Source organism: Amorphotheca resinae (assembly GCF_003019875.1).
Source record: "Amorphotheca resinae ATCC 22711 unplaced genomic scaffold M430scaffold_5, whole genome shotgun sequence".
Lineage (NCBI taxonomy): Eukaryota > Fungi > Ascomycota > Leotiomycetes > Helotiales > Amorphothecaceae > Amorphotheca > Amorphotheca resinae.
Genome location: NW_020194475.1, coordinates 970,876 through 992,588, shown reverse-complemented (window position 1 = coordinate 992,588; position 21,713 = coordinate 970,876). Strand labels below are relative to the sequence as shown.

At 49.5% G+C, this 21,713-nt stretch overlaps 8 protein-coding genes across 8 annotated transcripts; 1 reads left to right on the top strand and 7 right to left on the bottom strand.

The window, feature by feature from the left end:
* Positions 1 to 1,060: 1,060 nt before the first annotated feature.
* On the bottom strand, positions 1,061 to 4,851 carry M430DRAFT_99999 (hypothetical protein; the record flags this gene model as incomplete). The annotated part of the gene is made up of 10 exons (XM_024870241.1): positions 1,061 to 1,301; positions 1,351 to 1,768; positions 1,818 to 1,965; positions 2,088 to 2,317; positions 2,370 to 3,612; positions 3,666 to 4,378; positions 4,429 to 4,500; positions 4,557 to 4,629; positions 4,684 to 4,713; positions 4,786 to 4,851. 10 exons carry the CDS (start codon positions 4,849 to 4,851, stop codon positions 1,061 to 1,063), a joined length of 3,234 nt encoding a protein of 1,077 aa, XP_024721579.1.
* A 1,067-nt stretch (positions 4,852 to 5,918) lies between these two features.
* On the bottom strand, positions 5,919 to 7,629 carry M430DRAFT_138667 (hypothetical protein; the record flags this gene model as incomplete). The annotated part of the gene is made up of 4 exons (XM_024862574.1): positions 7,171 to 7,629; positions 6,471 to 7,096; positions 6,057 to 6,415; positions 5,919 to 6,002 (listed from the first exon to the last, which is right to left on the bottom strand). The coding sequence occupies exons 1-4, from the start codon at positions 7,257 to 7,259 to the stop codon at positions 5,919 to 5,921; spliced, it is 1,158 nt and encodes a 385-aa protein (XP_024721578.1). The 5' UTR covers positions 7,260 to 7,629.
* Positions 7,630 to 8,016: 387 nt separating this feature from the next.
* M430DRAFT_138664 (hypothetical protein) lies at positions 8,017 to 9,516 on the bottom strand. The gene is made up of 4 exons (XM_024862573.1): positions 9,351 to 9,516; positions 8,820 to 9,064; positions 8,510 to 8,764; positions 8,017 to 8,453 (listed from the first exon to the last, which is right to left on the bottom strand). The coding sequence occupies exons 1-4, from the start codon at positions 9,487 to 9,489 to the stop codon at positions 8,145 to 8,147; spliced, it is 948 nt and encodes a 315-aa protein (XP_024721577.1). The 5' UTR covers positions 9,490 to 9,516; the 3' UTR covers positions 8,017 to 8,144.
* A 672-nt stretch (positions 9,517 to 10,188) lies between these two features.
* On the bottom strand, positions 10,189 to 11,748 carry M430DRAFT_100433 (hypothetical protein; the record flags this gene model as incomplete). The annotated part of the gene is made up of 4 exons (XM_024860632.1): positions 10,189 to 11,015; positions 11,075 to 11,489; positions 11,538 to 11,602; positions 11,652 to 11,748. The coding sequence occupies 4 exons, from the start codon at positions 11,746 to 11,748 to the stop codon at positions 10,189 to 10,191; spliced, it is 1,404 nt and encodes a 467-aa protein (XP_024721576.1).
* Positions 11,749 to 12,463: 715 nt separating this feature from the next.
* Positions 12,464 to 12,967, top strand: M430DRAFT_232097 (hypothetical protein). The gene has a single exon (XM_024864856.1). It carries the CDS (start codon positions 12,571 to 12,573, stop codon positions 12,826 to 12,828), a length of 258 nt encoding a protein of 85 aa, XP_024721575.1. The 5' UTR covers positions 12,464 to 12,570; the 3' UTR covers positions 12,829 to 12,967.
* A 408-nt stretch (positions 12,968 to 13,375) lies between these two features.
* Positions 13,376 to 14,737, bottom strand: M430DRAFT_27364 (hypothetical protein; the record flags this gene model as incomplete). The annotated part of the gene is made up of 5 exons (XM_024865589.1): positions 13,376 to 13,522; positions 13,809 to 14,108; positions 14,242 to 14,329; positions 14,464 to 14,586; positions 14,649 to 14,737. The coding sequence occupies 5 exons, from the start codon at positions 14,735 to 14,737 to the stop codon at positions 13,376 to 13,378; spliced, it is 747 nt and encodes a 248-aa protein (XP_024721574.1).
* A 368-nt stretch (positions 14,738 to 15,105) lies between these two features.
* On the bottom strand, positions 15,106 to 17,622 carry M430DRAFT_119926 (hypothetical protein). The gene is made up of 4 exons (XM_024861763.1): positions 17,236 to 17,622; positions 16,218 to 17,184; positions 16,082 to 16,161; positions 15,106 to 16,024 (listed from the first exon to the last, which is right to left on the bottom strand). Exons 1-4 carry the CDS (start codon positions 17,593 to 17,595, stop codon positions 15,335 to 15,337), a joined length of 2,097 nt encoding a protein of 698 aa, XP_024721573.1. The 5' UTR covers positions 17,596 to 17,622; the 3' UTR covers positions 15,106 to 15,334.
* Positions 17,623 to 18,533: 911 nt separating this feature from the next.
* On the bottom strand, positions 18,534 to 20,257 carry M430DRAFT_101012 (hypothetical protein; the record flags this gene model as incomplete). The annotated part of the gene is made up of 3 exons (XM_024860672.1): positions 18,534 to 19,193; positions 19,247 to 20,052; positions 20,107 to 20,257. The coding sequence occupies 3 exons, from the start codon at positions 20,255 to 20,257 to the stop codon at positions 18,534 to 18,536; spliced, it is 1,617 nt and encodes a 538-aa protein (XP_024721572.1).
* Positions 20,258 to 21,713: the final 1,456 nt, after the last annotated feature.

The following is a 21,713-nucleotide window of genomic DNA, read 5'->3' as shown; positions in this document are numbered from 1 at the left end:
GGGGGGCACACAAAGAGAAAGAAATATAAATAAACATACTATAGACATAGTGGATTACAACGATCCACAGACCTTTCAATATCTACCTATTCCTATTCATATGTATGAACTAAGATAGATAGATGTTCATGAGTTTTATAGAGAGTTGAGTTGAGTGGAGTGGAGAGAAGGAGGGGGGGGGTGGTGGTGATAAATAGGTAGGTATCTAAAAACAAAAAAAAAGGGGGGGGGGGGAGGAGAGGAGAGGAGATGGGGACCCTCATACATACGAGTAGTACCAAATATCTAGGTACGTAGGATATCCAATAGAGAAAGAGAAAGGAATGAGTACTATAATAGAAAAGCTATACCCGGGAATTCAACGGAGAACAAACGAGGTTGTCTTGTTTTCTCTAGGATTTCATTAAAGTTCACGACATAACATACACGGACACAAATACATCGGACAAAAGGGCAGATCGCGGACATGCCATTTAATTATTGAGTAGTACGGAATGCCTCGCTACAACTACATACACGATAGCCATCATCTCGTATCTCATGCGTTCCATTAACTTGCGTGCCGAAGCTTCAATGCCTCGCACGCCCGATGTTTACCTCCCACCCCCCCCGCCTCTCCGCCAGGTAGTAGTAGAAGAAGAAGAGAGGTATCAGATTACTTAGACGCCTCTCTGCAGACGCGATTTATGTACCGCAGGCGACAGGAGTGGAGAAACAAGATCTAGAGATAGGAAGGAAGAACGGGAACAAACTTTTTCAGACGCAACAAAAGAAAATCAATCTTGATTCCCCGCGAATCCTAACTCCGGCCTGGCTAGTAGAAACGCCAGTGGGCATGCCATATCAACCCCGTGGAAATACTCGAGAGCAAACGTGAAAATTCATATTATCCAGGGCTTGGGCAACGAAACTTGCAGATGATGGCTGGCTTAAGGTATCAAAGATCGTACATGTCCCAACCATCCAGGGCGTTGAGGGTGTTGGGACGGCGACGGTCGACTTTCGTGGGTAGATCTTGTGCTGCAACTTCCGCATATTCGGACCTCAGCTCTTCGTCCAGTCATAGCTCGTCATCGTCTTCAAGCTCAGCGGGTTTGAGAAGACCTCCGACCTTCGATAGACGTTCTCGCTCAGCCGCCTTCGCATCCCGTTCTTGTTGCTCCTTCTCGTCAGCATACAACTCAGCATTGTCGCCGGCGAACTCCTTCAGTTGGATGAGGAAATCACGGAGGTTCAGCTTGAATCTATCGTAGGTGGCATTCAGGGTAAAGAGGCCCTCAACGAAAGCCTTGATTTGAGCACTATATAATGTTAGCCGGGAACAGTTCAAAAACACCAAGAATGACGTACGGTTGGAGGTTGGGGAAAGCGTTCTGTAGCAGGTTTGCAACGAAGCCACCCAAGAATTCCTTGTTGCTCGTCCCCATAGGTGCCTGATCTGGAGTATAGATCGGCCCCTGAATCTTCGGCTGCGTGCCATCAGCAGGGGAGACGAAGTAGAACATTCTCGATAGCAGCATGGATTGTGCTTTGAAGCCGGCCTTGTGGTCTGTATCGGTAAGTACGAAGAAGACATCTTGCAGGATAGGCATGTAGAACTGCATGAAGAATGCACTCGATGTTGCGGGATCGGTTTCCGCAATGTTAGTGATTAATTCGAGACACATATTGAGACCGGCATATTCAACCTCGCGGTTATCATGCTTGCTTGCCCACATGCAAGAGTCAATGACAAACTTGAATTGTCGGTTGTCCAACTTGAGAAGGGCTGTATCCATATTAGTCAATGAAGACCCACAGGAAGACAAGTAACATACCAGGGAAGCAGTGGAGATTGATGGCACGAAGGAGGGTGAAGAATCCCACTCGATGTTCTGGAAATTCGGAGAAGTCCTTGTTAATCATTTCCAATGTGCATTCAAACACATTCTCCATGATAATGGGAACTTGGTCCTCCATAAGAGCCTAGAACTTAAAGTCAGTAACGCTTTCTAGACAAGGAGACGTGCATTTCTCCATAAGAAAGTTGTAGAATAAAATAAGGGTTGCACTACTGAATATTTCGAGCGATGAGGGGTCCAACGTACAGAAAGCTTAGTTATGACGGTCGACATGACCTTCAGAACCTCAGCATCTCGAGCATTGGGCACATTCCGGTTGTAATCGACCAGGATAGCATCCAGAAGAGCAGGTACGATGTTGGTGCGGACCATCTCAAGATCGTCGGCTTTCTCCACGTAGGTCTCGATGAGCTTGAGAATCTCTTTCTTGATAGTTCTTAATCCTCGAACTTTCGGCATCTTGGTCGCGATATCGCCTAACTTTTGTCAGTACTTGCGTGGATTGTAAGATAATATGAGAGATCTTACCATCTCTGGCGACTGCTTCAGAGATCATTTGGCTGGTGGCACGGTACATGGACAGCATGTCCAGGTAGATCCTACCGATTTGAGGATAGAAGTAGCTTCCAATCGAGATACAGGCAGAAACATTTGTCTTCATCACATTCCCGATGACCTTGATAGTCTCTGCATCTTGCAAAATAGATGGATTGGCAGTAGCCTGCTGGATGATGGCATCCCAAGCCGCATTTGGATAGGACATCAGCTCCCCAATGAGTCTCTCCTGAGCATTCTTCTGGGGTTGTGCAGCTATCATGTAACCACAAGCTTCATAGAAAGTATGGACTTGCTGGGGTGACAGATCACATGTGATCTTGCGCATTGTTCTAACAATTTCATCGATAAATGGCTCCGTTTCACCCGGCTGCAGAGCAACGAAGTGTCTCTTGCACTGTCTAGCAATCTTGATGAACGTATCGCAAGCCATATCCTGCACACCCTCGTGGGACTCATGCATGAACTCGAAAAGCTTGTTGACGACCGTCTTGAGGAACTTCCAGTGCGCCTTCAAGAATCGCGGGTATTGTCCAACAATGTACATAATGTTACTGGCAACCACAGCTTTGTTGTCCTTGCCTCGCTTCATCTCGGTCAAGCCAAGGAGATCCTTTATGACCGTCACCAAGAATCGTTTCTCGGTCTCTTCGTTCATTGCCAAGGAGATTGAACCAATAGCCCAACATAATGTGTTGCAGTTGGCCCACGACCATTCGGTTCCATCGACCTGGCGAGCCAGCTTATCCGTCATGATATTCTCGGTATCCACGACATCAAGATGTGTAAGGTAGACCAAACACTCTCGCGTCGTCTTGTAGAGTTGAATAGTGTCACTCTCCTTCACGAACTCTCTCACAATTTCACCCTCATCGTTCTCGACAATCAACACTTCTTCTGGCCGGACCATCTTCTCGATCATGACCAGTCTCAGATTTGAGAGTACCTCGCTGTATTTGTGCTTTCGGAGAGGGTAGTTGGCCAGTAAACTTGGATTTGGGGCACCGGCATTCGCAAGACCACCAACACCCATATTGATCAGAGGATTAACATCTGTGATTGGCAGGGACTGCATCTCATCGTACAACTCCTGAACGAGCTTATTCCAGTATTCTAAGCAGATCTTGAAGATCTCCCTGTCGTCGATTTGCGAGATTCGGATAAGGTAGAAGTGCGCATGAGTGAGGAAGTCTCGGTTCGGTAGGTTTTCAATAAGCTATCATACAAGTTAGTGAAAGCATGCGACTTGATAGTGATGGAGAGACCTACACTGAGGTGCACGCTGAAAAAGTTACATAAGAAAAGAGCCAGGTTCTGGATGAACTCCTGGTCCCTAGAATTACTTGAGCTATAAGTAGTCTTCAGATCCAGGGAAAGTGGGATGATTTTAGAGATTGTTGTCAGAACCTCAGTGAACATCTGCACAAGCTTCTCATCGTATGCATTTTGCTGCCCAGTCTGCAGACCGCCAATCTCGGTCAAGCACATCAAGGTGACGTTTCTAAATTCTGGTATCTCCAGGAACCGGGTTCGTAGGGTATCAATAATAGGAGTCTCGAAGATGTAGCCAAGCGGGATCCAGTTGAAGAAACGGAGGAGGGTCTCGAGCGTAGCTTTGATAAGGCTTGCCTGGGTGGCGCTGTTCAGAACCTCGCTGCATAGCTGGAAGATGGATGAAAACTCCGCACACATCGTTGTCTTCAAGTTCTTGGTCTTGGTAGAGGTCATCTGCTCTGCTGAAAAGTCGAAAACTTCCTCGGACAGCAACCGCAGAATGGACATGTTGTTCTCGCATATCGACAGACTCGTGTGGCATGACGAGATGATCTCGTTGATGAAGGTGGGCCAGTTGTGTGGCCATTCTTGCTTGAGAATAGATACAAGGACAAGATTAAGTTTGTTAATGAGGGTACGTTGTGACTTCAAGGATTCCTCGGAGCTGGAGCTTTGTATGATAAAGTTGACAACGAAGTTTCGAATACCTAGAGACAGTCAGGTTATGCCACATCATCAGTAGGCATTGTCGACCTACCTTGGCACTGTTCCCTTGGAAGAACCTTCCACCTGGTCATGATAACGTTGTCGAGTATTTGCAAGCCCAAGTCTGTAATTTGTCAGCCATGTTGTGCCACCAGCACACACGTCTGGGGAGAGACAAACATTTGGTCTGCGGGTATGTAGCATCCTGTAGGATCTTGTCAACTAATAACCATGCATCAGGGTCCTCCTTGAACTATTCCAATATGTTAGCTGAGTGCAGCGGCTTTTGGTCGTCGTCGGCGCGAACCTGGTTCAGTGTAGCTTGAGCAGCTTTTTGCTATTTACCCAATACGTTAGTATATATCCTCTACTACCAAAACAGAGTATACAGGATCATTTCAATACTCACAGTATCCCCTCGTCCTTCATAGAAGGCGCGGACCGTCGCGTCAAGCTCTTCAATAGTTGGAGCCATCCTCGCGGTTCAATCTCCAGATGTGTGATCCTTCTTGCGGCGATAGATCGTCCTACACCTCAACTGTGTTTGCGTACAGCTCGCGCTTGTGCAGAAGTAATCTCGAAGGGAACTGGGGATTTCTTGAAGATTGTTGTAGAGGTGTACTCCGTAGGTGAGAGCCGGATCAGCCTCTCTCTTCCCGCTTAATCGGCGAGGTGGGGCAGTAATGGCACTCCTTAAAAGTGAGGCATCAAAATTTTCGAGATGGCAATTCGCGCGTCACCTTTGATGGAAATCTTTAGAAGAGTTGTCTCCTTTCAACTACCCTTTTCTGTGTTTCTTGAATCGCACCAGTTGCTGATATTCTATGAAGTTTTGGATGACCAGAAAGAGGTAGCATTGGCCGGTCTCTCCGAAGAAGATGATACAGTAACCGGCCAAGGAGGGGGCTGTGGCTGTAATAGTGGGTTGGCGGGGTCTTGAAGGTCGAACTGAAGAGGACAACAACGACGTTCTTGCCACGACAACAGATATGGATACACTGGTCAACACAAAGGTTCTGCTTGAGGATTTATCAGTGGTCTATTGTCCATGGTTTTAAAGCTGGTACAAAAGCGATTCATATTTTGGAATGAAATAGGCGCCCGCGGATGTAGTGCTTCAGGCCACAAAGCTAGGCGCAGTAAAGAATATGAGGGGTAAGCCCGCACCTTCGATCTGTATCTATCTGATGCTTTCTGTTCTGATGGTGCAAAATCCACGGTGGGGTTATCAGGAGAAGGGGATGTCACGAGCTTCTTTCTCCGGAAAATGCCTTACCTAGGCTTCCTCCGCCCACACCGCTCGTCACTCTGATCAAGCACCCAAAGTTATCAAAGCACCGAGAGGTCACAAAGCAGGCCAGATCCCATTTAGACGAGAACCTATGAGCTGCTTCATACGCAATTGGGTCAATCAATTATGACATTTTGATATCTTGGAATATCTACGAAATCTCTATTTTGAGTCTATGCTAGAGTCTCTCAATTCGCTTTTTTTTTTAAAGGAAAACCTCTTTTTTGACGACCGTGGAAATCCGTCCCTGTTTATGCCTTTTGATAACCTGCATCTGATAAACCGGCCTCCAGAGCCTTAATCGCACGATCGATATCATCACGCTTGGGGTCAGTCTGTAAAGTTGAGTCAGTAACTCATCCGAGAGTAGGAACTGGAATGTTACTTACTACGCTAACGCCCATATGCCCGAAACGGATGTACTTGGTAGCAATCTCTTTGTGCAGACCCCCAGCGAAAATGACGCCCTTCTTAAGTAGGTTTGGCAAAAGCTCTGGAGCCTTGACGTTCTCAGGGAGATAGATGGCAGTCATGCCATTCGCCTGATCAGCCGGGTCCAAAGCCACTTGCTTCAGACCGAGATCAGCAACGGCCTTCTTGATTTTCAGAGAGGTGGCTCGGTGCGCGGCAAAGCGCTCAGACAAGGGTCTGGAAAGGATCTGGGTCAGGGAGGTGTGGAGAGCATGGATCAACTGAGGAGAAGGAGTTGCAAAGTAGGAAGCCTTCTTGGCCTCGTAGTTTTGCATAACTGGGAGAAACGATTAGCAGTATTCAAACATTCTAATCGAAAAAGCATAACCTACTCGGGAGCCAGTTCTTCATAGACGCAAAGTAAGAGCCAGGAGGGGTCTTTCTGCTTTGGAAGGCCTTGATGGCTCTGCCACTGTACATCGAGATGGACAATCCAGCGGGGACGCCAATGGCCTTTTGGCTGGCGGTGATAACACCATCCAGCTTCCATTCATCGAACTCAATATCCTCACAGCCAACACTGCATACCCCATCCACGATGATCAGGGTCTCAGGGGAGACTCTGTGGACCAATTCGGAAAGGGACTTGAGCTCACTCAGGACACCAGTGGAGGTGTCGACGTGAGTGACAGTCAGCAGCTTGTATTTCTTCTCCTTCAGGGCCTTCTCGATCTCAGGGAGCTGAGGTCTTGATCCGATAGGAGCCTTCAGTTGTGTGGCCTTGACACCGTATGTCTCAAAGCAGTCGGCGAAGGAGTCGGCAAAGTAGCCACTGTGCAAGACCAAGACATCATCACCAGGCTCTGCCAAATTCGCAGCAACCAGATCCCAACCAAGGGTACCGGAGCCGGAGATCACAAACGGCTGAGAGGAAGGATCGGTGGTTTTGAAGAGCTTTCTCAACATAGTGAGAGTCTCCCCAAAGGTTGCCACGAAGGGTGCGCCGACATGACTCTGACTGTAATTTCCGTTAGGTTCAATTCAAACAAAGGCATGATCATGAAGGGGAGGACGGGACTCTCGACTGCGTACCTGAAATGGCTCATAGACTGGAGAACGGCATCATCAAATTCGATCGGCCCAGGGATCAGCAAGGTGGGGTGCTCTGGCTGGCTCGACATCTTGGACTTTTCTGAACTCTGGGAACTCGAGCTGAATCGTCGTGGCTGTGGCGTGGGAGGCTCGATACTCGACGCTCGTTCGGTAGAGAATGGAGTGTTGATTGGAAGTGGTGGTCGAGGATCCAGGTGTCTGGATATGAGGGAGAGTCGTGCGTAGGGAGCCACGGCGGAGACCGCGGGGTAGACCCGACCAAGAGGAGCCACGGTTACGTATTGTATGCGGAAACGCCCGACAGGCAATGCAGGGTCAATCCTCTACTTTGCAGAAGGATTGGATCTCGAGAGCTCTGTATTTCGCGGAGGAATTGAATTCGTAATTACTGTAACAATGAGAGAGCGAATTGGTATGCGACAGGACAGCTATCTATTCTCGCCGCCTTGGATTCCAAATTTTCATCTTCGTCGGGATTGCTCCGAACTCGCTTGCCGTGCTGGTGAGTCAGCATGCTGTAAGGTTTCGGAAAGGGGCTTCCTGGCGGGGAGGTCTTTGTTCGTTGCGGAGAGATGCCATCAGGAAGAAGTGCAACTGAAGATGCCGTGTGGACAAGAACACGGTCTCTTATGTTTACAGGACGGTGGGTAGGTTTGTTTGTAAATCCCCCCTCCGCCTCCTCCCATCTGACCCCTTTCCGAGTCATCTCCGAGCAATTGGCTGTATGTAGATGGTGACTATCAAGAGCCATAAGTTCGCATTGAACGAATATTCTTATGAGTTCTACTCTATATACAGTGTCTGCAATTGTGCCGTGGGGTATAGCATCAACTACTCTGGAGCCCTCTTGGACAAAATAGCGATCACGAAACCACAAGGCATGATGAGTACATTGTTGACATTAACCCAAACTTCGTCCAAATCTATCATTCATGCCTGAGCCTATTCCCAACTTACAGTCCATGGTCAATAGTCATATTCTCAACTCCCCTCTCTATGACCCCCGGGCCAGCCATCTCCATCTCATACTCAATATCCGGTTGCGCCTCGGCGTAAAGCGCATTCTTCTCACTCGCCATCTTGAAGTTATATGCTGCCTCTTCATCACTAATGACGTGTCTGACGAGGGCGGGATTCCCAGCGCGAGCGGCTTCGACCTGCAGCTGCATCGCACATCCACGATCGAGGAGTCCGAAGAGAAACCCGGCCTCATCCACTGTGCTACCTGTGGATAACAGACCGTGGTTAAGGAGAATAGCGACCTGATCTGATTAGAGACAATGCAAGTCGAAGGGAGTAGCCAGGACAACGAGAATACCTTGTTCTTTTCACCTAGAGCTCGAGCAATGTTTCTGCCTTCCTCTTCTGCGAATACGATCCCGCCGTATGACTTGTACACTGCGATACTGTTATACAGGTTGCATATGTCCTGATTTAACATATCAAGGCCGGTGCCGAATGCTGACCAGGCTCGACCGGCTATTGTATGGGCATGACACACGGCATGAACATCTGGGCGAGCCTTGTGGATTTCAGAATGGATGAAGAAACCTGCCGCATTTGCTGTTTTCGTCTGGAATCTCATTAGAACGAACCATCGCTTCAGGAAAAGGGGGGATTTCACGTACCTTATTCCCCCCAACTACTTTTCCGGAGAAAACATCTAGACATATCAAATCGCCCGCGGTCATCAAGCCAAAGTGCCTGCCGAGCGGGTTCATCCAGATGTAGTTCGGAAACTCTGGATCGCGTACAGAGATATGGCCGCTCATTCCTTCGGTGAACCCTTTCCTGGCAAAATCGCGGAAGACGGCTGCGGTATGGATTAAGATGTGACGACGGTGTTCAGCATGGGAGGAGAACACAGGAATGCCTGACGTGTGTTAAGACTCTAGTGAGAAAGTGAAGATTCATGATAGAGGCAGCTGGAAAGAGTGTCATGTCTCGCTGAGACCTATCGAGGACCGATAAAGAGCGCTGGGATGTTGAAGTTTTGATACTTTTGCAAATAACACAGTATAATTTAAATTTCGATTCAAAATACATGTATCGTATGAGATGTAGTCCACTTCAGACTCAAAAGTCTTTAAGTGGGAGATTTGATCAAGACGAAAGCATTGTTTGGCTTCAATTCGACGCCAAAGAAACAAGCCGCATACCTGGCTGAATCAAAGGGCCATGGCTAATGGCTTCGAGAGGTGTCTTGTCCTCCGCCCCATGAACATGTTTCTCAGGCTGAGCAGCAACCTCCACCTTGGAGACTGGAGCGACGATCTCTGCCGTAGCTGAAGGAGCCATTATTGGAACAGGACTCGACGGGGAATTAAACAGTGATATATCAATGACCGAGGAAGCGAAGATGGTTGATAGAGAGTCACAGCGAAATTGATAGATGGTGATGGGGTTGAGGAAGTTGATGATAAGAGCGTCCACTTGGACTGTCTTATGACGCTAGCTTTCCACAGGATGCGGGCGGGGCTAAGAGGGAGGGATGTTTGAGTTTCAAAAATGGGGTGTTGTTTGTGGCATAGAGAAATACATCTTTGAGATTCCAGATCTGTCACTCCCTGCCACTAAGAACTGAGAGGGAGATTTCGAGAATCGTGATGTCTAAGTGATCAGAGAAATCGAGCTGCCCAGGGGCAAGGTAGGTACTATCTATCCCTTTATCACAAGTCAACTGCTGCGTGAGCACGTGATGATATTTCATTTTTCCAACCCCTCATATTCAGGATTCATATAAGGCATTCAATGGAAAATGATTCTCAGCCGATAAAAATAATATGTTTAATTATGTACATGAATGGTATAGCTACGTAATGGGTATAAAGGGTGGCCCCTTAGGTCCTATCTTAAGACATCAAAGGAAATTCCCCCATCTGAAATTCCGATGGTAAAAGATCGTCGCGCCGGTGGCAAGTATATACATGAAGGGTATTTCAGACATTAATGGGTATAAAAAGAACTCCCCAGGTCATACTTTTTGAAAAACATAAATCAATAGAAGTTCCCTTTCGGGATGGCCACGAACCCAACAGTTAAAGAAACTGTGAGTATCAAGGCCCACAGGTTCGCACCCAGGACAATTTTATCCTGCAGAAGTCGCAGCGCCTCATCCTGTGTCCACACACTCTTCTCAAACACCTTGCTGAGCAGTGGTCTCTTCGCATACTTCTCAACCCAGGGTGCGTTGTCGAAACTGTTCTTGGGGCCAAAGGTCTGAAGACTGGAGGGTCGGAAGGACATGTCGTCTTTGTCGCCTTTGTCGCTGTCCGTATCGTTATACTTGTCGGTCCGCGAGGCCATCTGGACGCCACGGTTCTCAGTGCTTGAGAAGGAGTTTCTTCGAGATTCGCCCATCTCGGAGTCGAGGTCTTGTTCCCAGGGGCGGAGGTTGCGAGCGTGTGATTTGTGCAAGATCACACACAGTCCTTTATATGCTGCTACCATGGTCGAGAAACCGATAAACCACACGGGGGCAGCAAAGATCCGGTACCACCGGCTTGCTTTCGACAGAATAAGTAAGATTGCAACCACAAATCCTAGGATGATGTGTGCGATTCCCATCGTACGGACGAAGAAGATTTTTGGCTTGTTGCCATTGCAGATAGACCATCGGATGAAGTTGGGATGTGATTGGCCACGGAGAGCCGCTTCGGCAATGTTGACAGCAGGGAGTAGAGCAGAGGGATGAGTCGTGTGTTGGAGAGCGTGCAGGCACTGCGCACGGTCCTTGTGCGAGAGGTTCAGTTCTCGCGGGGCAGTAAATGCGAGGTAATGCCTCATGACGCGATTGATTTCATCTCGCATCGGTTGGACGGTGACTATTTTTTGTCAGTAATGATACTTCACCTCGAGCTTGGTACGAATGAGTTCGACGTACAAGGTTGCCATTTCAAGCCAGCCTGGGCGGTCACCTCTGAGTTTGTGAGAGTCGTTGCGGAATCCGCGATTGACGGAGCCATGACACTTCCATTGTCCTTGATTACTGAGGCGTGGCGAGCGCTGAGAAGATCCTTTTCATCACTGAAGGCTACTACGGCGTTGGCGTCAGACCCAATTTCCATCATGGCGGCAATCGTGTTCCTCTTGAGCTTCTTTGCCTCTTGGTCCGAATCCTTGGACAAATTGGGGACATCCTGAGTTTCGGGAATCCATTCCGGTGAAAGAGCTTTCTCTTTTTCTGGAAGCTCGTTGAAACGGCGAACATAGCTCTTGTACCACAAGTAGAATTGGAGGTTTTCCGCGTTGTGTTCGACGTAGACGAGATAGTCCATAAAATCATTCAGCGAGCATGGCTATATTCCATTAGCAGGAGCCCAAAGCGCGCGGGGATAGATGCGTACTGGTAATGATTTCTGATTCATCACATCTTCAAAAGAGAGGCCGTTGGGGATTGCCCGCTCGGATTCTATTCAGACGTTATTTTCAATAGCTTGATGCATGTAGGGAATATTTACTCTTTGCCCTCTCGACATAGCGGGCACATTCGGTTGAGGTGATTGGGCCCGGAGATTTACTGAGGTAATCTGGGCGGCGGTAGAAAAGAACGGACATATTGACCGGAGAACCTGCAGTTCGGCAGGAGAATTTTGAGAATCGACTACAATATTAATAGAGAAAAGAGTTAAGAAACCAGAGATTCGAGGGAGCGTGAGAATCTTAAAGGTCGAAAGGGATGACAAGAGTTGGTATGAGCGCCTGAATGGCACATGGGATTACCTTATTATAAACCTTCTCTTTCACAGTCGCGTTCACAAAGGTGGTACGGAGGGTCCCCCCCCCGGCGATGATTAGATGATCTGGGGAGTCAACGCCTGGCACAGGGATGGTTGTGCTCCTCCCCTCGGCCCTGGATGCTTGCGGACCGCGAAATAATCTGAAATAATCGATAGTCGGCATTAGTGTTCTGACCGTCAGCTTCTTTTGCTCCTTTTCTCCAATCACTCCGCTCTTAGCCTCACCAAGCGGCAGAGGCACGGGTTGGGCTGGCAAGGAAGATGCTTGGAAGATTTAGACAACACGGCACAGAGCCCAGACTGGCTCAGTGGCTGAATTGAGAGCGGGACCGCGACTTGCAAGTTGCAAGCTGGGACTGGGACAGCGCCGACGAGGGTGGTCATTGGCCACAAAGCGAGGGCGACAAAGGCCATGCAAGGGCAAGCAATTATCCCGAGGGCTTTCTCCTGTGCGTGACAGCCTATCAGACTATCAGCGATTGACCCTTCAGATTGGAGCGAGATCTGCCATCCCGATCAGCACCGTTTTGGGTGGACCGGCAGGGGGTGAATGGCCTCTGAAGCTGCTGAGGAGTACGTTCGTACGTAGAGAAGCCTGAACAACCTGCTTTCTCCCTCTATTCAGGCCAGCAATTGAGGCATGGAACTTGGCAGCGGCAGTGAGTCCTTTGAAATCCTGCAATGCCCCAGCACCAACAAGCATTCTGGGGCCTTAAGCCCTGTGCAGCGCGCGCTGATCCTCGTTCTGTACGTTTATGCAGGAACGGCCCTCCTCCCGGCGACTATGCTCCGGAAGGTACACTGCTTACAGCCTGGTCTGGTGCAGTGTGTTCACATTCTTGAGCCTCTACGGTCTACCTCACATTGCCCTCACGCTGGCACGTTCGGCTTTCCCTGAGACAAAAGAGGACTCGATCGCTTACAGCTACAGGGGCAACGAAACCCGGGGGTGGCTTGCGCTGAACACAGGTTGACCGGCAGATCGGGTGCACGGATGCTTTTCCAGGACCCCTCGCTCGATCCTGAATCCCTGGCCCTCACCACGTTGTTATTTCAGTATTATTATGGGTGATAATTGGGCCCCTCTGCTATATCCACGAATCCTCCGCAAGCTCGGCAGTCCCGACGCCGTCCCTTGCCGGCACGACCCTAGCACCCTACCCACCAAGCCCACTTCTCCCCCCGCATAGCGCCTTTTCCTTTTTCCCGAGGCATCGCCAAATGTATTGCGATCATCTATTTGTCGTCCAGAAACAAGATTCCTTACCTGGGTTACTGGGTAAGATCGGGCCTTGAGCTGCTGCCCCATCCTTTTTCTCTCCTTGCCGCCTGGTAATTGGACGACATACGTATCCCACTGAGAAAAACCTTAAGTTAATCTCTGGCGTTCAAAATTCAATAGTCCAACGTCAATCATCATTTTGTTTTACATGTCTTTCGTATCTTCAGATTCTCCACCTAGCCAAGGGCACGAGAGCCAAACCACGCGGATTCATAGACCCTTCAAGGTTGTACAACGTGCTCTCCTTGAGCCCTTGCTCCTGGAGGCTATTGCTACTGGCCAGTCTCCTGTGGTCTGTGGGTACACAGTACTAAGTATAGTAGTAAGTATACAAGTTGTACGGACAACAAGCTATCAAAATTCAATGCGTACGAGAGCTCAGAGCCCAGACAGGACGGTACTGGGTCGCCTGTGTAGTGGATTCATGGAGGCTCCATGATAGAAACGGCCAGTAGTGTCGCTGTCAACGGGTTACCGCAGAGGCATCTAGAATCTGGCCGCGCGCTATTTCGTCTGACAACAATGCAAACTCTCTTTCCTCATAGATCACGGTTGTTATTAGAGCAGGGTTCACTACTGTAAACCTTCTCAAGTACCGTGGCAGTGATGTTGTGTGATTGGGTGAGACAGTGTGGTAGACTAGCAGCACGCATTTGCTGTGTATGGAGTAGTATGACCTCAATTGGTGTTGTGCCGCTCTGGTTCCTGCCCAGCGGCTCAATCCCACTGGGATGATGGTTGAAGGAATGAAGCCTTATAAAGGTCCCCTGACCTGGACCCAACCATTTGGACTCTGGAGTCTGGAGAGACCCGTCAGGCGCCACGGCGTTGGAAAGTTGGTCTGGTCTAGATGCGGAGGCACGATGCCGTCCATTTTGAGCCCGGTCTCGACTTTTCTGCAGAGGACGATACTCGAGATCGCGATATGTATGTCGTTGGATAGCATCGTGCCACACAGACCGGACAGTCGATCGTTTAGATTCCCATGTCAGATGCCTTCTCAGGGCCACGAGATAGGGTTTGACTCACATGCAGGCAGATAGATTGATTGAATGCTTCGCAGCGCCTTGTGCTGGTCGATCGGCCCCAGTTGCGCGCGTAGAAGGGCACAAACACGCTGCACAGAAGGGTTCCCTACGTGATACATCGCATCTATTGATTCTTCGCCGGCGATCCCCTTCCCGATCCATCAGCCAGAGCGCCCGCGCGTTAACGATTTTCGATCGGGCAAGATATATTACATTACCTCACATGCTCTGCTCGGCTCTGCCCAGCACGGATGCGTTCGGCTGGCTGATCAAGGGCCCTCGGACTTCCTCGACCTCATGGCTGGCGCTTTGCTGCTCGGCTTCGGGAATAACCCTGGAGTCCTTCCTGGTCCTCTCAGGTTATGATAGTGTCATCGTCGTGACGAGACCGCACAGATACCCAAGTACCTAACCCCGGTTCCTATTGCGATCGCCATCGCGACCAGGGGAGCGAAAGCCACGAGGGCTCGAGCCGACGCCGCCGCGCGTGACAGCATAGGATCGGTGATCGGCTGGATGATGCTTGGACGACGGGAGATGGGGAGATATGTAGAGTACGTGTACTGTACAGTACATATAACTGTATATGCTTACGACGCTGTCGATTTTCCCGTGGGAGATAATTGCTTGGAAACGTCCATGGTTTCGACTGGTTTGATCGTCCAGTAGTTCAGCATGATATTATGGCGGTCCCGGAAATCCCCTTTCTCGTGACTGCCATCTGGACGGGAGCCGGGCGGGCCCGAGCAGTTGAAGGCCGATGGAAAATGGGGCAAGCCGCGTGCCCTTCGAGCAAATCACCGAGTGCTCTACGGCGTACTACGGCTTTACTCTGTCCCGGTCAAAGCGAGGCAGTACATTTATGGTAAAGATGTGCATCGTCTAGATTATCTAGGACGTTCAGTCCGTATATTCATAGTAACATACGCCAAAGACGGAGCCATGATCCATCAAAACCGTTTCTTCCCAAGATATCTCCATCTCCCTATCTCTATCTAGTCTAGTCTATCTTGCCAACCTCTATACGCAGTAGTCTAGTCTATATAACCTGTCTTCACCTTGCTCTTTGACCTTTCTATCCCATGATCTATGGTTTACAGCTTGCTCTTGAACTTTGCACTCTCATCATTCTTGATCAAGACTCCACTATCCGGGTAGGGGTCTATAGTCAGTCCGTTCAACGGGTTCAGCTGCGATGCCCGGTAGAACAAGTCTTCATAAACCTTTCCGTCCTTTCGGCCCAGCGAGGAGTCGAGCTGCCAGTCAGAGAAATGCCATGCATCGACCAGTCTTAAGGCGTGAGGTCTGACTTCTTCAAGTAGCTTCATCACCGTCTTGGTCCTTGCAAGCTGGATCTGTCGAACAGTTACCGCGGCTGAGGAATAAAATTCCGATGCCTCTTTCTCGAGAGTGGTCAAGGCATATAGGCGGAAGAGCTTGTGGAGAACGTCTATTGTGACGGGATCAAGCTCACGCTGGAGGCTCTCGCTCTGCAGAGCCTCGTAAAAGTTCTTGACTACGAGGTACTGGGAGTGAGCAGTGCTGAGACGCCAGAAATCTACCAGGAGAGAATTCCAGGAGTTCTTCTCGGCATCTCGGTGCTTGAGGGCCTCGAAGGTCAAGAATGATGTACGCCATGCAAAGGCAGCAACGAGATCGCTGTCAGAGCCAAGAATATCATGAGCGGCACCCATGTCTTGCTTCTGGAGGAACGTCGTGAAGATCTTCGTCGTATCATTGTTGGGGGCCTTTCCTTTCAGAACAGCACGCGCCGATTTTAGTAGCTAGGAGATCTGTTAGCCATCCGAAGCTTCTTTGGGGAATGACGACGCGGAGCTCACATATCGGGCAACCTGTTGGGTTAACATGTAGTTGTCACCCTCCCACGTAGTTGTGGGAAGATAGTCTGCATACCAGGACCCTATCATACCGCAAATATCAGTTCAAAGTGCATGACCAGAGAAGCGGGAAACGTACCAATTCCTGAAAAGCTGGAATATCCATGGCCTCCACAAGCTCTGCGACAGACTTCCAAGCCTTCCGCAGCAGTAGTACTGCCAAGCGCCTTCAACCCGCAAGAAGTGGCATGCAAATCGGCCAGAAGATCACTGCCCGAGTGGGTTTCTTCTGGTCCTGCGCCTCTTGCTGTGTTTGAAATCCTCTCGGCGTCTAACTGCATCTTCTTCTGGTTCTCTTGGTACAGAGCCATCATTGCCTTCCCAGTGAAATGGAGTGCAAAAGTTGCTGCGAGCAAAGGGAGAAGTCGGAATTGAACCATTGTATAGTTAAGGACTTGGTTCTCGCCAAGGGTACCAGAGGGAGCGTCCCGGTCTTGGAATTGGCGGCGCACGGCGGCGTATCGTGTCGCGATCGTGACACCACGAGCTAGAACCCCGCCAGATTGAAGAACGATCGTTGATCGCACCCAGGTAAGAGTACCATATATTAAGCTCGGGGACGAAGGGTGCACATATTTGCTAGTCTCGGGATCCACCCTTGAGAAACGTGCCAACATGTTGACATGTGGGATCTTAACGTGGTTGAGGAGGAGGAAACCATTGTCCATGGTGTTGTAACCAAATTTGGGTCCAATATCACCAACGTAGACCCCCTCCAAGGGTTCGTGAGTCTTCATGTCCCTGATCTGGCAAACGAACGGATGTGGACCGTATTTCTTGCCATTAATGATTAGTTGTGCCATCACAACAGCGTGATTTGCGGTTCGTCCTAGAGATCCAATCCACCATTTTGCTGACGTCAAATGGGGCGAGTGGAGGATAAACGTCTTGTCCTGGGGATCCCATGTGGCAGTAGTCTCCAGCCCTCGAACGTTCGAACCATGTCCCAATTCAGTTTGTGCATAGCATCCAATGTGTTCGTAATTTTCGGCGGGTTCGAGGAAGAGCTTTTGCTGCTCAGGAGTGCCCTGACCACGAAGAGTTGTCTGGAAGAAAGGTCAGCTAGCTATCTTAGCGAGTCTTTGGGAGCAGCATACCAGATACATGCTTGAATGTAATCCATAAGGCCCAGGTTCACTGATCAATTCATTGGCAACATTATAATCATCGGCATTCCAGTTGTGCTTAACTTGCAATTGCCTCAGTCTTTTAGCCCGGGCCAGGGCGACCTTGAATCTGTCGACTCGTCCATGGAAATAATTCTGCGACTTGTCGAAGACCTCCTCGGATTTCAAGATAGCAAGAATACGGTCTTGCCTCTCCAAAGCCTCTTTGGTAAAGAGAAAGTTTGATAGTTTATCAACAGAGATCTGGGACTTCTCCCGCTCCGTCGCAATGAGGTCGGAACCCTGCGGGGGAGAAGGCTTCAAATCTTTTACCCATTGAGGAGGAGACATTTTGAATGATCAGTATGGATACAGGAGGTAGGTAAAACTGGAGCAGAGCATGAGGTACCTAAATAATCATACCTCATGACTGTCGCTTGTCGGCCCTCGGTCAATTCCCAGTCCTCGTGGGGTCGTCGCTACGCAAGGTTCCTGGACGCTAGCAAAAATGCCGAGGTTCAATGGTGACGAACCATGATTGGCTGTCAGGCCACATCAAAACGGTTCAATGACCGAATGAGGCTGACGCAATGGCATTTTGCGTCTGTGGGATCCCCGCAGAATTCCGTTGGGGAGTCAAATATGAAGCAAAACTGTTTTAGTAGATAAGCACTCTTTGCGGGGTTTGCAAGTACCTAGGTAAATATCGACTCTTCATTACCACCTGGAGACTGTCTCCTGGCAATCGGATAACTTTCTCCGAGGTGATCACGATGCCTCAGATTCTTCTGCACAAGAAGCCGTCTCCCCCCCCCCCTTTTTTCCGCGGCTTTTTTTCTTCAAGAAAAATGCCGAACAGTTTCCAGTAAATGAACCTACCTAGGTATATTCCATAGCCTTTCATGCTACGACATGTGGTGTATGATGAGAAACTATGATCATCGACTCGAGATAACGAATACTGCGGCAGAGCGACTGTCTTTCTGCCCGGCTGCTATCTCACTTGAACTATGAACTTTTGCAGGTGTCCTGAAAACTCACCCAATTATCAGAACTGAAGAAGTAATCAAAAGAATCTCTTAGCCAGCACTTTAACTTCAAAAGACATCTAGGTTTGTTAATTGACTCGAGGGATTCCCTAAGAGCACAAAAGGCCATGTTCAGAGTAAAGGTTACTTGGGTGCTTCATCCTCAAAACTCATCTGATGACAGAGTTGAACAGGTAAGTAAAGTAAGTCTTAATTGACACTTTAGATACATTTTATATACTGTTACACTCAACATTCCCGCTACCTCCTGTCCCGCATTCTCTGCAGACTCTCTTTTACACCCCACCCGTCTGCAAGCAAGGCGCCCGTCTCCTCTAAACTCAACCCAGTAGTCTCCGGGTAGATAAACCAAATGCAGAGCCACCCCGCAGCACAAATACAAGCGTATATAACAAAAGTCCACGCGGGAGTCAAGAACTCCATCATTGGTAAAAATGTTAACCCTACTACAAAGTTCGCTCCCCAATTAATACTGGTGCTGAGCCCGGAGCCCAAAGAGCGGACGCTGAGAGGGAAGAGCTCGCTTTGCATCCATGGAACATTGCCGAGGCCCAGGGCAAAAGCACCCACGTACAGCATAATGCTAATGAGCACGAGCAATGGTGCCGTGCGCTGTGACAAGGGGACTTCGTCGTAGGCCGACGCTGTCGATGAAGGGTTCTCGGAGTTGAGATCAGCGGGAAAAGTGATGTAACAGAACCCAATACTACAAATGAGTAGACCGAGTGCCATGATAGGAATTGACGCCAGTAGTATGCGTCTTCTTCCAACGCGGTCTATTAGTAGTAGAGCTGCGCATGTCATGATGAAGTTGGTCATTGCCACCGAAAGTGATGTCAAGGTTGGACTAGAGAAGCCCAGGAGAGTGAAGATGGTCGCAGAGAAGTACATCAAGGAGTTCTACACAATTTTTCTGTCAGTTTTGGTCAAGCTCGATGGGAAGGTAAGCTTACGAATCCACAAAACTGTTGGAGGCCTTGCAACAAGCAAGCAATAGCAAGAGCCCTCCTATTCCCACCGACCCTAAAGAGTTCATTCCAGTTATCTTTCATACCGGAGACCCATGGAAGGCCGCCATTCTTCTGTCCTCGCATTCTCCCCCTCAATGCCTCTTCCTCCTCTCGGACCTCATTCTCAATGCTTTTCAAGACAGCATTTACCAATGGCTGTGCGTCAATCTCAGCGCCCAGGGATTTGTTCAGCACGCTCCTGGCTTCATCGTTCCGTCCCACTTTGACAAGCCATCTTGGCGATTCCGGCATCACTAGCATAACAAGGACTTGTATCGCAGCTGGCAAAGCACCGAGTCCAACCATCCATCTCCAGCCAGTATTCTGACTTCCCCATTGTACGAAGGCCCAGCCTACAATGTATGCTATTACCTGGCCGAGTGTCACAAAGAGAACGTTCAGGGTAACCAAGCGACCTCTGAATGGCGCAGGCGCAAGCTCCGCTATGTAAAGGGGAGCAACAAAACTCCCCGCGCCGACGGCTAGACCAACGACTGAACGGCCAGCGATCATGCCCCAAACAGAGGAAGTTGACGCCTGCAGTACGGCCCCAAGAATGAAGGCGGAATCCGCGAGAAGAACCACTCTCTTGCGGCCAAGACTGTCTGCGAGAATTCCGGAAACAGGAGAGACGAGGAGCGCAAAGAGGGCAGTCGCAGATGTTATGAGTGATTTGTCGAGAGTGGTCAAGGGGTGGCCAAGAGAGCTATTGATCGAGACCAAAGTTGCTGAGATGACGCCGGTGTCGTCTGAAATACCACGCCGTTAGCAAGTTCTCCAGACAGCCCTTGAATCCAACCTACACCCAAAAAGCAGGCCGCTGATTCCTGCAGAGAAGGTAAGCAACCAGACGAAAAGGCCAGGTTGGCGCAGGCTCTTCTCAAGCAGCAGAGAGACATCGGCGGGATCTACGTCGTCGCTTGGCCGTCCATTCCCCTCAGACTCATGGCGCATCAGAGGCTCCTGCGCCGAGTCCGCCATTTTATTTTTCAGTCTCCGTGCTCCTAAAGTATGTGCCCTGGTAGAGTTGAGTCTATGGCGTTGTGCGCCATCAATGACAGCTGGGGAAGTCGACGGTTATGAATTCTGTACACTAACAGCGCTCCCTAAACGCGGAGTCGGGTCCAGGAACCGCGCATAAGCCGCAACCGACAGGGCTGCGCTCGCTCCGTCTTGGGGGCGGGTAAGGCTTCAGCCTTCTGATGATCCGCAGCCTCGGGACAGTCGATTCGGTTTGCTTCACTTACCTCTGGCGGACTCTGTGCTGCTGCGTACCGTCACGATCGGAAGAGAGCGTCAAGATCTCTTTGGTGGAGCCATAAGGTACAGTACCTACCAGGTAATCGAAGACCCACGGTTATCTTTGGTATGGCAGCCTAAGGCAGAGAATCCTTACTTTAACAGCAGCTGACAAATGAGAGGCTTCAACAACAAGGCGGTGCAGCTATGGAAATAGAACGTAGAATCGGGAATGGCGAGAGGTAAAAGGAAACGCTGGTATCCTAGAGAACAGCAATTGACTAGAAGCTTCTAGAAGCATGATCCTTACTTACTGTAATCATGTGAATGTGTACTCCGTAGATACTGGCCAGTGGCCAGATGCATTTCCAGAGGCCAGACGCTGAGATTCCCTTCGTATTTACCCTTTACCAAGTACCGAAGTTACCCACCGACACATTGATGATCGTACGTACGAGTAAGGTTGTTGAGCGGGTGGCCTCTGCCTTGGGCCTAGTACGCTCTTCTTCCCTGGCCCTTCGGCCTTCGGTCTCTCGGGCCATCCGTCAGAGCGAGTGACAGACGGCCTAGCTCTCGCTCTCCAGCAGTAGGAATGTGGTAGCGAAGTTAAAGTACCTTTGGCTTTTAAAGTACACTGCCTAGCAAAGTAACCTTACTTCACGCGCGGATGCGCTAATCGATAACAGTTTTAACGTCGACTCCTTGAGCCTTCCGTGCATGTGCTGAAGCCATTCTTTGAGTCAGTGACCAGCTGGTTGTTTAAATGCTATAGGAGCAGTTCATTGTTTTATGGAGATCGATCCGGGAGATCGTCGACCGTCGGCAGCGCTTTCATAGCGCCCATGGTTGTGGTAAATTGGGGGATGATTGTGAGAGAAGCATGATAGAGCGAGGTTGCTCTCTCTCGACTGTGGCAACACACAAGAGAGCCAAGTCTACCTTATATCTCGCTATCGGTGTAGGCTGTGGTCCTGTGGATTTCGTGCTGTCACATTGGGCCGCAAATAACCGTATAACGTACGTATAGAATCAGATAAGTGCCGTGACCAGTGCCCTGGATCGGGGTTTGGCTTTTTTGGTCACTTTTTTCGGTCGGTTCCTGGTCGATTCCTGGTCTTTCTTTTGCCTTTTTTCATCGGTCGTAACAAACCATCTGTAATCCGCTTGAGAA

Coding starts and splice junctions, on each gene's coding strand:
- M430DRAFT_119926 (XM_024861763.1), bottom strand. CDS start 17,595: ATGTCTCCTCCTCAATGGGTAAAAGATTTGAAGCCTTCTCCCCCGCAG. Junction 17,185..17,235: donor TACATTCAAGCATGTATCTG/GTATGCTGCTCC, acceptor CCTTTCTTCCAG/ACAACTCTTCGTGGTCAGGG. Junction 16,025..16,081: donor CCCAACAGGTTGCCCGATAT/GTGAGCTCCGCG, acceptor CAGATCTCCTAG/CTACTAAAATCGGCGCGTGC.
- M430DRAFT_232097 (XM_024864856.1), top strand. CDS start 12,571: ATGGAACTTGGCAGCGGCAGTGAGTCCTTTGAAATCCTGCAATGCCCC.
- M430DRAFT_138664 (XM_024862573.1), bottom strand. CDS start 9,489: ATGGCTCCTTCAGCTACGGCAGAGATCGTCGCTCCAGTCTCCAAGGTG. Junction 8,765..8,819: donor AAGTAGTTGGGGGGAATAAG/GTACGTGAAATC, acceptor ATGAGATTCCAG/ACGAAAACAGCAAATGCGGC. Junction 8,454..8,509: donor CTCTAGGTGAAAAGAACAAG/GTATTCTCGTTG, acceptor TAATCAGATCAG/GTCGCTATTCTCCTTAACCA.